This window comes from Nicotiana attenuata, unplaced genomic scaffold (assembly GCF_001879085.1).
Source record: "Nicotiana attenuata strain UT unplaced genomic scaffold, NIATTr2, whole genome shotgun sequence".
NCBI classification, from domain to species: Eukaryota; Viridiplantae; Streptophyta; class Magnoliopsida; order Solanales; family Solanaceae; genus Nicotiana; species Nicotiana attenuata.
In genome coordinates, this window is record NW_017671496.1 from 15031 (window position 1) to 32138 (window position 17108).

At 37.1% G+C, this 17108-nt stretch overlaps 1 protein-coding gene across 1 annotated transcript; it reads right to left on the reverse strand.

Annotated features, from left to right (window-relative positions):
• Window positions 1-1178: 1178 nt before the first annotated feature.
• LOC109208630 (cyclin-dependent kinase D-1-like) lies at window positions 1179-8123 on the reverse strand. The gene is made up of 8 exons (XM_019371761.1): window positions 7767-8123; window positions 6306-6604; window positions 6115-6223; window positions 5268-5393; window positions 4259-4370; window positions 2855-3200; window positions 1659-1776; window positions 1179-1560 (listed from the first exon to the last, which is right to left on the reverse strand). Exons 1-7 carry the CDS (start codon window positions 7875-7877, stop codon window positions 1716-1718), a joined length of 1164 nt encoding a protein of 387 aa, XP_019227306.1. The 5' UTR covers window positions 7878-8123; the 3' UTR covers window positions 1179-1560; window positions 1659-1715.
• Between the last annotated feature and the right edge of the window lie 8985 nt (window positions 8124-17108).

A 17108-nucleotide genomic window follows, 5' to 3' on the forward strand; every position in this document is an offset into this window, starting at 1 on the left:
GAAGTCGTCTTAATTAATCAAATAATAGAAAATAAATAAAACAAACAAAACTATAATATTAAAAATTAAGAGTTGGAACGAGTTTACCGAAGTGACGAACAACTTGTTAAAAATTGATTATCGTTGAAGACTTCAATTCACCAACTTCACAATTTTTCACAAATTGTAACAATAAAGTAAGCAATAGTAGCAATTATAGAAGAAAATTAGTGAGAGAATGAGAGAGATTGATGATTTTATGAGAAAAATGAAAGAATGAGGGGGTATTGATAGTTGAAAATAGAAAAAAAAAAGAGTGTAATTATAAAAAATTTGGGGTTAAAACAAAGTTTGGGGGGGGGGGTAAATAGCTATTTGCAAAATAGACAGGCCAAACGGCTAGTTTTTAAATGCCCAAACGGGCAATAATTTTTTTTTTTAAATCTGACCGTTTGAGACCGTTAAAGACCAGTACTGTCTGTCTCAAATCCCGGTCTTGCGGTCTTTTCGTGAAGGACTGGCCCACCTCCACGGTTCCGGTTCTAACCGATTAAGGACCGTTTAGGCCCAGAAGCCCACATGGTCCGCGGTCCCGGGCCGCTCCCGGGCCTGGACCGGCCCACATGCCACCCTTAGATACATATCAAAGCAAGATAATGCAAAAGTAATATTATTGCATATCAATTTTGAAGTTATTGAGATTGATAAGCCATTGAAGGGAGAGATTAGTGCGCGAAACGAACTGAAACACAAAATAGGACAAACAAAACAAACTATTAAGACCACTCTTTCGGTTCATATGATCTGTATTTTAAATTTATATGCACCCTACATTCTTTACTCTCTTAAGAAAGACATCTAATAACCTTAATCATAAGTTTGTCTAAATCACCCTTCATATCTCTCTCAAACGTCTCACTTCATTACCATTCCATTTATTAGAACAGTAAAGATAGAATTGGAAAAAAAAATTAAAAATTGTTTTGTGATACGTCAAATATTTTGAATCAATCAATTTAACATATCAATATGACTAATATTTGGAATAAAAGGGAATAGTTACAACAGTGGCTAAACGTAATACATTTGCCACTTCATGTATCATCAACATCTACCAAAATGTGACCAACGTGCAATGTTATGCAGCTATGGCAGAGATGAGAATATCATGATTTTGTATGAACAGACAAAACATTCACTAAGTTAAAACCCAGCAACTCCAAAAAAGCAATACGTTGAGTCACAAACTCACATTTGTCAAGTTAGATATATTATCGAACAGACAGATATCAATTATGCCATTCTACAAACAACATCTTAAATTTGAGTTTAGAAGAAATGCTAGAATTGGTATACCGGCATAACAATTACATCCTCTCGACGATAAAGAATGAATTAGGCAAACATTATTAACCTGTTTCAATATACTCTGCAAGATCATTCGTTATATTGGTGAATGGCGACTTTCACCCAAACCCAAAAAAAGATGGGGCATTTGATGCAATAGTGTACCCGATGTTGATAAGGATTCTTCTCCTTTGTTCCCCAAAATGGCAAAATTATGGAAGTAGTGCACATGACCTGATAAACGGGTAAGCACCCAAACCTGAGATCAATCTGGATATAAGAACGAAAGATACCAAGAGAATGTAATACTCAGGTGATAAATTATTACGCACCTTTTTAGCAATATAGCAACCCTCATCCAGATTAACGAAAAACTCAAGACAGATATGTTATTCCTCTTCGGGTTGGAATTCAAGATCTAATTTCCTCTTTAAATGTGATCTGTCAGCGCTGCAGGTGAAAACAAGTTCAAGAGATTTATAATGATACCACATCAAAGTAGTTACAGGTCCATACAGTGAATATTGACTAAATGATAACTTGCCACATCCAAAATCTTGATATATTTGGTCGTGTCAGTATTAGCATTCATAAAGTCATTGCCTAGCATAGAATCTTAAGAGCAATCATCTTAGTAATGTTTACAAGACATTATCATGACTACCACAGATATTACTATTTCTTTTTTCAGATATTACTATTTACTAGTAGCAGTTAGCACACTCAATATATTTTCTCAGGAATTACAGTATTGTTGGGATATTCCTTAGAAAACAATCCACCAAAGTAACATCTGTTTTAGTTCGTTCTCCATTTTTTGCAATAAGTTTATCTCCTTGGGGATTACAGTAACCTGACCACTAGCTGAACACCCCTCCCTATATTTTTCCTGTTCTCGCCTGCATATGTGGTTTTGAATACACAGGTCCCACTTATTGTGAACACAAAACCATGCAATGTATAGATAATGCAGCCAAAAAAGCCAAGACGTGCATATGATATGATCGTTCGTAAGTTTAACATATCAAGAAGTCCAGATACAATGCCAAAACAATATCTGCTTCTGTTACCCTATTTTTCTATTGAATAAACAATTTGTGGCGCACTAAAGAACAGAAGAAACCAACATATTAAAATGAAAACATTCAAACTCTTAATCATGCATTAATAACGAAATACAATCCCAGACTTATTTCCCTTCATGATTTCTATGATAATCAGTGGAAGAAAGTGCTAGTCCCTAGTCAGATGATCTTACAATAAGACACAGGCTAAAGAAATTGTATAATAATACGTTGAGAATCTATAAAGCTTTATTACTTGAGCCCCACCAGTGTGTGAGTTCATAGGCAATGGATGATCATCTTTGGTGCATAACCAAGTCAGTGCTCTACTCCTCCCACCCCATAAAAAACCCCATTTTAGACCAACAGGATGACACCAACAGTATATTACCAAAATGAGATCAACAACAATGCAAGTAGCCTAAATGGTTAGTAAAAGATATTGCAAAGCATATCAGCTATACCTGTTAATGGTCGGTCTAGTAGGTGGTCTCATCCCAAAGACTGAGAAATCCAGTGACATGGGTACCTGTTCACTCCTCTCACCGGCATTTCCATGGTCATCCATCTTCTCTGGACGCATATTTGCCTCAAATCCTTCGCGCTGTGGCATCACTCTCCTTGACTTTCTTGGTGGAGACAATACTACAGGACCATCATGTGGATTGAAATCTGAAACCCTAGGGTTTGCGGATTCCCGCTTAGGGGGAGGTCTTGGAAGCAGAGCTGGTTCCGTAGGTAGAGGTCCTGATGAGAAGTACCTAATGAAAAGGGAAAGTTCAGCACCCACATCAACTGCAAGTCCGCAGACTAAACAAGATAAAGAAGAACAACCAATTTTTGACCAACCCAAATTCTATACTATTTTAATATAAATATCTCTTTAAGGCCTAATCTTAATAAAAGAAAACTACAAAAATAATAACATTCTTAGGGTATGAATTTTCTTATATATATATATATATATATATATATATATATGTATGTATATGGTTCTTTTAATTAGAATTATAATANAGCATTCTGAGGATGATCCACCCATTGAAGGGAGCTGGGAGGTTGATATCTCCAATGTTGTTCACAAAGATGTTCTTGATGATAACTACGTTGTTGGCCATCTAGTTTATCAAGGCAAGAGGAATTTGTGTTCAAGGTTTTCGTTGGTTATCTTGTATGCTTCGAAAGCTACTAATCATGTGTGTACATGCACATTTGAGTTGGAAGTGAAAAGTGATAAAGCAGTTGCAGTTGGACAGAGTTCAACTGGATCATTCATTGCCAAACCCATTGCCTGCAAGTCCCGCAGTATGAACGTCGGTACGGCCATGTTTTCTTGCAAGGGGCTCTGTAAGTTTCTCCCCTTCCACTTGTAATTGCTTGGTGGCCTTACGAAATTTAAGGTTTCTTTGTATATAATAGTGTTTTCAATACTTACATGAGTCCATCTAAGTACATTGTGACTAGAATTACATAAATAAGCACACCCAAGGGTGTGTCCTAGTGGTCAATGAAGTGGGTGAGTACCATGACGTCTCAAGTTCAAATCCCAACAGAGGCAAAAACACTAGGTGATATCTTCTCATTTGTCCGGATAAAGTTACCTTGTACCTGGGGGAGGTGGTAGGTGCGTCAAGCTAGCTCGGACATCACGGTTATTAAAAAAATGAATTACATAAATAAGCTGATTTTTACATTCCTTTCCTAAACAACACTCTTTTGACCTCTAGATCATTCTTATCAATGAGGGGAGGGTATTTGTTCTCTATGAACTAGTTCATTGTTAGTTCTTCCTCAGTTATCAGTGGCCCTAGTGCTTACCTAGTCTTCAGTTAGTATTGGATTTTTTTGCTCTAATGGTTTTAAGGGACTTCTAATCTTGATCTTCTTTTTCGTCGATGAGGGTATGGCCTCCTTGTAGATCATTGTTAGGATGATAGAAGTTAACTTATTTAAGGTAGCATCTGTAATATCACTGTTTCCCTAATATAGGCGCAGATTACATAACAAATTATTGGTTGAAGTAACAACAGGCAGATAGGAATAGTAAAGGTAGCCTCAAATTAGGGGTTACTCAAGTTTGGGAGACTAGGTTCTCCCAAAAGTTATCATATTTAAGAAGTCATGGATAATATGGTTACCCATATAATCCCTGGTTAACCCGTTTTTTATCCATATTAAATATGGGTTAGGTCGGATAATTTGTCCGATTTCCCATTACCCGTTTTCGACCCGAATCATATCCGACCCGACCCACCCGTTTGCCACTCCTATGGACCCTGATGTAGTAACATAGGCTTTTGTACTGGAGCTAATCTCCGATCTGTTTTGTACTCGTTGCATCTTCTTGATGCCCTTTAACGAATCTAATTTACTTCATCAAAAAAAAGTTCAAACAATTATTGGGAAATTGGAAAATACTTATCGCACAAAAGGGATCACCATAGGAACAAGGAAAAAAAGCTCAGTCTAGTTCCTGCAAGTAATTTGCTTTTTAACTATGGCTTCATTGTCAACCATCCAACTGCATGTGAAGCTCTCTAGAAAACTACAAGGGACAATTGGTTTACAGCTTATTGAAGATGAAGAAGAAAATATATACACGTCTAACAGTAAAAGATGCATATAGAAATAGTGTTTCTCTCTGAAATGGAGAAAGTTATTAACAAAGGTTATATTATTGAGAAAACAAGACAGCCCACGTTCAGGAGTTAACATGAGAAACTCTTCCTGAGAAGAGCATTTCCTACATAGTACTATACAAAACATCAAATAAACCAGGTAGCTTGAGTCATGGAAACTCATGATTGCATCGACCAATTTCATATAAAAGGACAAGGATAATTTGTGAGAGGGATTGCCATGACTATAGACATTCACCTGCAGAAATGGTCGACGCAGGAGGAGCTCAGCAAAGATACATGCAGCGGCCCAAACATCTACTCCAGGTCCATACTGCTTTGCACCAAACAATAACTCTGGTGCTCTGTACCACCGGGCAAAGACCTAACAGTACCCACCAGATTAAAATGTAAGTGCTCTTTACAGTAACAGTAACAGAAGTAGAGACAGGGGGGCAAATGAGTCAGGATTCTACTGCTACATATGCGCTAACTTGACAACATCTTGGTCAAATTTTGTACTGCTGCTCAAAATTTGTCATATGCATACCACAATAGGACAATTCTTAATTCTCCGAAAACAAGGTCATACCATCAGTAATTTGCACAAACATTCTTTATTACTGTGGAATGAAATGTATAGACTAAATAAAGTACATACAAATTTCGTTGAACAGTAAAGAAATCATGTACTGTTCAACACTAACTGTATAAAAAGATAGGAGTAACCATGTCAAGTTTGATCATCTTAGATATAGAAAGGTGCAGTATCGGATCACATCTCATTTTTTCCATTACGCACTTTGGTAAAAGAACATAAAAACTTTGGTAAATAAGAAATCCTCCAAAGAAAGTCCAATTCTCAAAACAGATACCTCCATATTTGTTTAGACAAGTGGGAGAAACTGATAACTCCAATTCGATAAGGAAAATATCAAAGGCAATTTTAGTCAGTGGGATCATTCCAGGTTATTTTTAGGTTTGATGAAGTCATGTCATGAATTTCCACAAGGAGAACCATAATATGAAGACAAATAAAAAAAACTGCAGTGAAGTAGCAAGTTAAAAGTTAACTTCTGACAGGATACATGCTCCAAGAGTTATACCTGGTGAGTGAATCTTCTATCAGGGCTACCAAATAGACGTGCTAATCCAAAGTCAGCAAGTTTAAGCTGCCCATTAGGTCCAATCAATAAATTGTTTGGTTTCATATCTCTGTCAGGAAGAAACAGCAAAAATTTAAGTAAGCTGAACACAAGTTGGAATCTAGTGAAAGCGAGAATATACAAGCGCATACCTATGCAAGACATATTTCTTGTGACAAAAAGCAAGTCCTTTCAATGTCATCTGGATATAAGATTTTATATCCGCAGGTGAGAGGAAGATATTCCTATCACGAATCACAGCCTCAAGATCTGTCTCCATGAACTCAAACACAAGATGCAAGTTTCCTTTGTGAGGGAAGGCATCAATCAATTCAATAACGTGAGGATCCTTCAGCTCTTTCAATAATTTTATTTCCCTAAGGGCAGTAAAATTCACCCCTTCTTTCTGTTTCCCAAGACGAATTTTCTTGATAGCAACAGTCTGGCCACTCTGCAGAAAATGAAATTAAAGCATACATCAGATAAATCATTATTTCAAGAGACAAAATGAAACCAAATGTTTAATCAACTAATTAACTAAGCCTCAATCCAAAATCATCTGGGGTCAACTATATTGAGTCCTTTATATCCATTCCGCCTTACTCAAGCCCATTTCATCCCAATACTTCTAATTAATTTGTCTATTAAGGCAAATTGACCACTCTCTTAAACTAGAGGTTCTCAAAATCTCACACTAATCAATACAGCTTAGAGGGTATGCCTTGTCGCGATTAGGTACAAAGTGAGCTCCAAAACCACCAGTATCCATCTAAGACTAGCACTAACAGCTTTTATTTTTTGGGGTGCTCAATTTTACATTCAACTTTGCACGATAAAATTTAAATGAAAAAATATTCCAGAATTCATAGACATCAACAAAAGAACAGTCAATAACAACAACAACAACAACAACAACAACGACCCAGTATAGTCCCACAAGTGGGAAAAGAACCGTCAATAAGCTATGATTAATCCCAAACTAGTTGAGGTTTAATAGATTGAGTAATTTATGCTGAACGTCAACCTACAACAACCATCCTCCTTCATGGGACAGGATTTGGGACTCATTTCCACACTCGGGACTAGCTATGTGTGAAGATTGGAGATAGAAACAACAAACATGGCTTTATATTATAGAATTCCTTCCGCACCCAAGGGTGTCGCCTAGTGCTCAATGAAGTAGGTGCAAACCTTGGAATCCAGGTTCAAATCACAGTCAGAGACAAAAAAAAAAAAACAATAGAAGTTTAGGTAACTTCTTCCATCTGCCTAACTTTGGTGGACAGAGTTGCCCATATCTATACTGGTGGGAGATAGCAGGTTCCCAATGGCACAAATTCTAGAATTATTGAAAGTTGAAACCAAAAACAGAAATAAAAGCACAATCACACCCACGAGCTAGCACTAACAGCTTTTTCTATTTAATTCAAAAACCTACAGAGCTTTCGATCAGTCAACATTAAAGAATGTTAAATTTCAAGGAAAACACATCAACAATTCATAGAATTAACAATCAAAACATGAATTAAACAAAACCCTAGAAAATCTTCAAAACCAAATACTGCAAAATTGAAAAACGGAGAAAACCCCACAAGCGTTATAACAAGAAGTACCTTAGTATCAATGGCCTTGAAGACAACACCATAAGTACCTTCACCTAAAACTTCACGTTTTAGGTAACGATCTGCTACCTTTTTTGTCAATAAATTGTCTACTTCTGTCATTTTTACTTCTAATTTTTTATGGGTTTTGCATCTGTTTCAGTGGTAAACTGTTACTTTTACATAATAATCAGCTAATGGAGTATATAGACGACATACGATGAAATGGGTCTGAATTTTTATCGGATTTGTGAAATTGTTCACAAGGTGTTTGTTTTGTGTTTCAGTGAAGAAGAAAGGGGAAGAGGAAAAAAAAAACAGGAGCGTATAACTCTGTTAGCGTTTCAATTTAGTGGAGATTTTCACTTTAATTTAAAAACACCAAGTGTTAGTTTATTTATTTATGTGTTCGGTCATTTCTTCTTCTTTTTTTTTTAACTTCATTTTTTTATTTATTAAGAAATATGAATATTTTTATCCTACTTTAGGTCCCTGTTTCTTTTGTCCAGCTACCTTAATTAGTCCCCATTTGTGAGCATAAATCCAAGATTTAAGCTTTATGAATTCACAATATCAATAGCTAAAGTTATTAAGTTTAGCTAAACTTGTATTTTATATAATACATAGGCTTTGTTTGTGAGAAGTCTTTGTGATCTAGCTTAAGACTTTGTATGTCAAAATAATTATGTCATTTTTATCTGTTAATAAGGTAATTCACCGCTGCTATCTTTCGGCTGCACACAGGAAAAACCTCGTTCCTCAAAGGCGAATTCAGGATTTAAAAGTTATGGGTTCAACTTTTAAGGTTATTAGCATTAAACCCTTATAATTCTAAAGCTATGAGTTCATATCTACTATTTTTGTAATTTTAATAAATTTTTACATATAATTTTTACTCTGTGTCGAAAGATATTGGTCGAATTGAACTCATCAGTAGCACATTATATTCGCTCCTGTGTAATCGCCGCAAACTACACATAAGTGTATAAATCGCACTACGGCAGCCTTGTGCCATGGGCTCGATCAAGGACGTATGCAAATGGATTTGGAACCCTAGACCTTCCATTTAATTAGGGAAGTTCCCTGCTCAACTAACTCGGTCACCCTGAAGGGTATGATTATGTAATTTTACGGAGCACAAATTTTGGATGATTCCAACTTTACCTTGAACTATGCATATAACTAATATCAAAACGGGAGTTCCAATAGACTTGAAATAAATATAGAGAAATCATATTGTATAATGGATCTCTGCAAGTTTGTGATTGAAGCTCTGTTGTAAATGATTGAAATATGAATATATTTACAAGATTTATATATACATAAATAAAACCATCATATTTTTTAAAACAAAAATCGTTGTGATATTCATGAATTTATAGAGACTTTCCTTTTTCCTCCTATTAATAGAGACCGATAATTGGACAACATATGCTTTAATAAGAAAGTGGTTAACTTTGGGGAAAAATCAGTATATATCACGTATAGTTATCACTTCCAACTATGCTCTTTTATTATCCGTAATTTTGATAGTCCAATGCAAAAATATAAACTGTGGAAAATTTAAAATAAAAATTTAACCAAACTAAACAACACTATTAATGGTTATTAAGGAAAAGAAGAACTCTATCCCCAGTCAAAGTAACTGGTAGGGTATAAGACTAGTTATTTTTATTAATGGTTAATTAACAGCAGTTATTTTAGTATCTTGTTTTGGAAAAGAAAAACAGATAATTTAGATGTTTTACTATGGTTGACATCATTTTTATGTAATAACATAATCTTATGTAATTTTTTACAAATCTCAAGACTATAGATGTATTTAATAATTCTTTTTAAAATTTGTGACTCTTTCAGAAATTATATTGATACTTTCCTTACTCTAATTTTTACAAATCTCAGCAATAGACCGATATGGTCCGACTTTACTGCGACACCGCACATGGCAAGAGCTTACTGCATCGAGTTGTCCCTTCTTCTAGATGATAAAAGATCATATCTTCTAGAATTGCTTAAGATCAACGTCCGAGGATGACTTGCTTTTATATGTTATTTTGCATGTTAATGGATCTAAAGGTTCGTTGTGTTTTACTATTTTCTCATGATTTAAAGTCTCATGAGTTGATGATTAATTTTTATACCACAAAATTTTCTATTACATTTGTTCCATCGGTCTTTCTAAGGCCAAGAAGAAAGTTTGAGGGCTCTTAATTTTTTGTAGTCTTAGGCCTGAGATAAGGTGAGAATTGGGTTAATTTATTTATATTTTTATTTATTTCAGACAGAATTGTTTAGTCTGCCTATATAATCTTACTCTTATTGTCAGTACCAAGCCTAGATAAAGGAGAATTGTAGTAGGCTGACATCAACGTAAAACTAGTCAAATTTATTATGAGATATTATAACACAGAATGAGGTTAAATTGAACGGCATGATTTATATAGTCGTCTTCAACTTATTTGAGATTGAGACATAATATATAGTTGATGTAATTAATTCGATTAAAGTTTTGAAGGTAGAGCACTTTTGAAGTCCAAAAAAATACGACTTCATTCAACATCTTCACCAACAAGAGATGACTGACTTCTCTCTAGAGAACTTAGAAGAACCCTAGCTTCTTCCATTCACCAACCACAATAACACTCCATCAACAAGAACATCAAAACAAACACATGCAGGAAGTTTTAAACCAAGTACAACAACACAATAAAAAAACGACACGAACTCCTACCGATAAAGACACGGATATGGAACATGTTGAAGACAACAAAACAACTACACAAAGCTCACAACAGCTCTTGAGCTCCCAAACAATGGAGGGTCACCAAACTCATCCTGAACATAGCAATGGCAATCAAAACCTTAAAAATACCTTCTTATCCAAGTTGCAAGCAAACCAAGACAATCTTCAAACCAAAAACCAAATAACAGTGCAAAAATCTATCATTGGCTTTGATACTTCAGACGAAACTGAAAACATCTTTGACTCGAGCTATTTCATACCTATAACTTCGGAGGATAAGGAACGAATATACAAAAACTGGGAAAATGCTCTAATCATCAAAATATTCGGAAGACGAGTAACTTACCAATTTCTACAACAAAAAATACATGCTATATGGAGACCCACCGAGCACTTATCAGTGATAGACCTTGGCTATGATTATTATCTCATAAAATTCACTAGACCGGAAAACTATGATAAAGCACTACACGGGGGACCTTGGTTCATCGGAAACCAATTCGTCATTGTAAGGAAATAGGAGCCCAGATTCATCGCCTCAACAGCATCACTAACCTTCTCAGCAGTCTGGGCCAGATTACCAGAGCTTCCAACGGAGTTCTACAACTATGAGATTCTTCACAAAATAGGAAACAAACTAGGAAAACTTCTTAGGATCGACGCGTGCACCACCTCAACCACTAGAGGTAAATATGCAAGATTATGTATACTAACACCTATTTAGAAACCCCTTAAAACACATACCATCATAGGAAATCACTACCAAAAAATAGCCTACAAAGGTTTTAACCTGTTATGCGAGTCTTGTGGACGGCTAGGGCACAATTCAAATAACTGCCCCAATGCAACATCTACCTCAAAACCAAGCAATGATACTAACAATGGTAGGACCATGGAGGTTGAAACCCTAACCAAAGAAATAGACCACTAGACAATTGTGACACACCAAAGATAACCAAAAAAAACTCAAACCTGGACTAGTTCTAACCTAAATGATACCACTGCCTCAAACAAAACCGGGCCAACTGGAACCGCAAGAACCAGAAATGAGGAACCAAATCTGGAAAACTTCCAACGTTCACAACAGGCTCCTTTGCCCAAGGACAACAACGTGCTTAACCCTGCGGTCAATACCTTTCCCCCAACCAAAAACATAACCTAGTACACATTGTTAAAACACTAGTAAACCCTAGGAACCTACCCATCGAAAATGATCAAAAAAACCTAGGAAAACCTAGGTGTTGCACCAACCCTAAAGCCCCTTTGTACAAAAGTACATTGGACAACCCCCATACCCCTCATTTGTCAAACCCCTCCACATCACAATTAATGCCCCAATTCACTACCCTAGAACCCACATACTCTGCAACAAAAAAGAAGGCAGACTCTACCTCTAAAACTAGCGGACAACAACTAAAGAACCAAGAAACAAAAGAACATGCTGAAGACAAAGTCCTAAGCTTAACAAACAGGTACAATCCGATGGACATAGACCATAATCCCATTTTAGACAAAGCCCCATCAACATTTAATGTTGATTACAATCATCCTACAACTAGGTCTCCTACATCCACAAAAAAAGACCCAACCTCAAACGACTTTCTGTCACAAATCACTCCAACAAAAACCATTGAAGAAATCCTCTCAAAATAAAAATCAAACCAAAAAGTTGATAATCAAGTCCCATCAACCTTGTACATTACACCAATGTTCAACAAATCAATTTCTTTATCTTCCAACTCCAACAAGCTCTCACCATCCAAAAATACAACTCCCTTACTGCCAAAGCTCAACGAACAACACCATGGCCAGATTTCACCACACCAACTACCAACACAGGCACAACAGAAACAAGAGAAATGTTTGGATGAGACAACAACCAAGAATACCACACCATGCACCTTACCCACCCATGAACCCACCAGAGCCAATAATCTACACAACACCACCATTACCAATGAATCATGCTCCACAGTCATGGATGGCGGGCTGACAGGCTTCTCCCTCAATTTGAACCTCCAGTTGGAAGGGCGAGACATCACGATTCAGCTGGAAAATCCGAGCTACCTTGCTCAAATAGTGACGGAGGGGTTGAGGATAGGGCTGGACAACGTTGCAAAATATCCATGGCTGGCCATATTCAACAACCAAATGCCTCCCCCAATCCACCTCACCTTGGGGATTCACCCATCACCTTGGAGCAGACAACCACGACCAACTCCTACTGCTCCTATAGGGCTGAGCATGCAACTACCCTTGTTCCAAGAAACCATACCCTTAATTCAAACACACTTCCAGCAACAACAGGCAACCCACAATGTAGACAACCACAACAATCCAATACCACACACAAACCAAACGCAAACAGCAACAGCCCAAAACCTAACTACAGTAACGGTACCAAACAGTCCCCATGCACAAGCTCAAACACAGACGGAAGAGGGGGAAGACGAGGAAGGATCATCGACAGCAAGACGAGTGGAGTACGGCATGATAAGGGACCCAAAGACGCTGGTGTTCAAGGAAAGAAGAGAAAAAAGATACATCTTACGCTGCCCGCACGACTTGAGGAAATTCTCGATCAATATAAGAATTCTTCAAAGCCCCCCCCCAGGAATTTACAAGTATTGGATAGTAATAATCCCAACCTTGTACGAGCACCACTGCATTAACCAAGACAACATGGCATGGGGGAGTCCACATCAAGAGACTCCACGGCAGGCACAGGTAGAGACATCCCAAACCCTAAATAGATCAATGAGTGTCATAATCTGGAATTGCAGGGGAGCGGGTAATGAGGAGTTCAGGAGGATATTTAGATCAATGTTAGACTATAACAGACCCTTTCTAGTGGCCTTACTGGAAACAAAGTTAGCGGAACACCAAGCTATAATGGAGGACTTTGGGTTTACAAAAATGACCCAAGTTGCAGCTCAGGGCAACTCAAGTGGAATGGTTATGATGTGGAATGAAGCAAAGGTGATAGTGGATCAAGTAGCTAGCACTGAGCAGGAAATCCACGCCATGGTAAAGGTAAAATATTCTCCACACTAATGGCTTTTATCAGTTATTTATGCTAACTGTTTATTAGAGGAAAAATGTATCTTATGGAATAACCTAAAAATAGTAGCAAACTCCTTTAAAGGCCCCTGGTTAATCACGGGGGACTTTAATGAAGTGACAGGGGCAAATGAAAAATTTGGTGGATTACTAGTCAACAATTATAGGGTTTCCAACTTCATAAACTATATTGACTATTGTGAACTCCTAGACCTAGGGTTTAAAGGTCCGAAGTACACCTGGTCAAATAAAAGGAAACAATCTAAGTTAATAATAATGGAAAGGTTAGATAGATATATAGCAAACACCAACTGGATTAATATGTACCCTGAAGCCCAAGTAACCTACTTAACCAGGGTTTACTCGAATCACTGCCCTCTAAAACTTGAATTAAGAAGAAGTATGCCCCGTGAAAATAAAGTCTTTAGAATAAAATCAATGTGGCTGTCCCACCCCTCCTTTAAACCTCTAGTGGAAGCCAATTGGAACATCAATGACTCTATTCTAACGGCTATTTTAAACTTCACAAAAGAAGTAAAAAAAATGGAACATAACTGCATTTGGGAATATCTTCCATAGAAAAAATGGTATCCTGGCTAGGCTCAATGGGATACAAAAATCCTCTAAATATACTACTAGTCAATTTCTACGAGACCTGGAATCAACCCTAACAGAAGACCTTAATGGACTTTTAAAACTAAAAGAGGAATTCTGGAAACTCAAGTCAAGAGTACAATGGCTAAATGAGGGAAACGCAAACACAAAGTTCCTCCACATTACCACAATGCAACGTAGAAGAAAAAATAAACTCCTTAGCTTAAGAGATGAGTTCTACGACCAAAAGGAGATTATTCCTTTAATTACTGAATTCTTCCACAATCTCTTTACAACAAGTCATACTTCCTCCATAACTACCAAACGCCAGTGTCCTACTATACTACTCTTAGTAGTTGGGAGCACCCTACACTGAGCTTAGAACTAGACCTCCATGAAATTAAACAGGTAGTCTTCTCCTTTAAACCTTATAAAGCACCAGGACCGGATGGCTTTCACCCTTTCTTCTACCAAAAGTTCTGGAATGAAACAAAAAATGCTTTAATTAGATTTTGTAAGGAGACATTTCGAAATAAAACAATGACGGAGGAAATGAACAAAACCTACATCTGTTTAATTCCAAAATGTAAGAGTCCGGAAACTATTAAACAATTTAGACCTATAAGCCTCTGCAACACTGCCTACAAAATAATTACAAAGATTTTGGTTAATAGAATCAAACCACTGCTCTCAAAAGTCATACACCGCACACAAACAAGCTTCCTAAAAGGGAGAAGAGCCTCTGATAATGCCATCATTATGAACGAAGTAGTGTCTTACTTCAAAAGAACTAAAGGGAAGAAAGGGAAAATGTTAATTAAAATAGACCTGGAAAACGCCTTCGACAAAATAGAATGGTCTTCGTAAGATTCTCACTAATCTCTTTAAATTTCCCCAAAGATATGATTGACCTAATAATGTCCTGCATTTCGACCACTCAAACTTCAATCCTGATAAACGGGTCTAGCACGGACTTTTTTAGACCAACGAGGGGGATTAGACAAGGAGATCCCCTATCCCCATACCTATTCATAATCTGCATGAAAATGCTATCTAGGCTTATACACCATGAAATTGACTGCTGCAGATGGACCCCCATTAAAATGTCTAATAAAGGACCACAGTTGTCTCACCTATTCTTTGCAGACGACTTAATCCTGATGGCAGAAGCCAACCAAAAAAGCTGTAATTCAATAATAGACACCCTTAATAAATTCTGCAACTATTCGGGACAATCCATTAACTTTCACAAGTCAAGAGTTATGTTCTTCAAAAATACCTCCTCCAGAAACAAGGAATACATTAGTCAATGTTTATCCATGAAACACTCGAATGAAGTAGGGAAATACTTAGGATTCCCAATCCTGAACTCAAATCCATCCAAAAAAGATTTCCAACCTATAATTGATAGCCTTAACAGTAGACTGCATGGATGGAAAGTTAATCTCTTGACTACAGCAGGTAGGACTACCCTAATAAAATCCACTCTTGCAACAATCCCTAAACATGTCGTGCAAATCTATAGCCTCCCAAAAGCTACACTAAAATAAATTGACACCATTCAAAGAAACTTCCTGTGGGGGAGTACATCTGAAAAGAGAAAATGCCACCTCATAAATTGGAACACAATAACTAGGGACAAGAAGGAAGGAGGTCTAGGACTATATAAAGCCAAATGGAAAAACCAATCATTTAATGCAACTCTGGCTTGGAGATTTGCAAGGGAAAAGCAATCTCTATGGGTTCAAGTCCTACAAAATAGATATAGTATCAATATGGACTCTTCCAGGTGGAAGGACCTAGAGAAAAAAGGAGGAACCCACACCTGGAAAAATATCTGTAGTGGAGGAGAAATCTGCGAAAAAGGCATACACTGGGAAGTAGGAAATGGGGAATCCATCAACCTTTGGCATGATGCCTGGATCATAGACTCAGGCCCCCTTCGATCCCTCATACAGGGGCCTCTGCCTCTCAATGAAATAAATCTCCCCTTAAGTTCTATTCTAGTGGAGGGCTCTTTCAATATCAATACCCTCCCTTTCGAACTACCAAAAACCATTCGTAAATTTTTTTAGCACATATGTTAAGTAGAGCGAGCCGGCAGTAGACAAATTTACTTGGGAAGAGGGACCTAATGGATCCTTCTCGACAAAGGCTGCTTACAAAATTATCCAATCCCAGTCCAAAGAAGAAGAAAACTGGACTGACTTTTCTTGGCTATGGAAACTTGACACCTTAAACAAAATCAAGTCCTTCTTATGGACAGTTGTCCATAACAGGTTACCCACATCCAAAAGGCTACATAATAGGATAATCATTAACTCTAGCATTTGCAATATTTGCCAAAATGAAGAAGAAGACATGGAACATATGTTCTTCAACTGCCGACACTCAAAACCTATTTGGGATCAATTGGGAAGCTCTTACAAATACCCGGATCAGCCTCGTAATGAGCTCACTATGCATAATTGGCTAAAACCTCTTTGCCACACTAAATCCTTCTTTAACAGATACTTAACTAAGGCAGATATCCTTCCCTTTACCCTTTGGCACATCTGGATCCACAGGAATAATGTCATTTTTAATAACAATAAATCTCCTCTCTCCTTAAAAAACATCGTTAAAACTACAACAGAATTTAAGTTGTTAACAGAGTCTATACAGAGTCCTAACCCCAGGACGACCGTCTACATAAAATGGAAGCCACCTGATCGGGGAATTTTTAAATTAAACATAGATGGTTCTAGCTTAGGCAACCTTGGGAGGGGCGGCATTGGAGGGGTTATCAGGGATGGGGAAAGCAATTGGATTATAGGCTTTAACATGTCCATTCCCTAAGCTACTAACATATACATGGAAGAACTCGCCTTTATTCAGGGTCTAAAAATAGTTATTCAACAAAACATTAGGCGATTAGTGGTTGAAACAGATTGCAGTGTCTTAGTTAACATGCTTAC

Coding starts and splice junctions, on each gene's coding strand:
- LOC109208630 (XM_019371761.1), bottom strand. CDS start 7,877: ATGACAGAAGTAGACAATTTATTGACAAAAAAGGTAGCAGATCGTTAC. Junction 6,605..7,766: donor TCAAGGCCATTGATACTAAG/GTACTTCTTGTT, acceptor CATTTTCTGCAG/AGTGGCCAGACTGTTGCTAT. Junction 4,371..5,267: donor TGCGTCGACCATTTCTGCAG/GTGAATGTCTAT, acceptor CGCCTATATTAG/GGAAACAGTGATATTACAGA.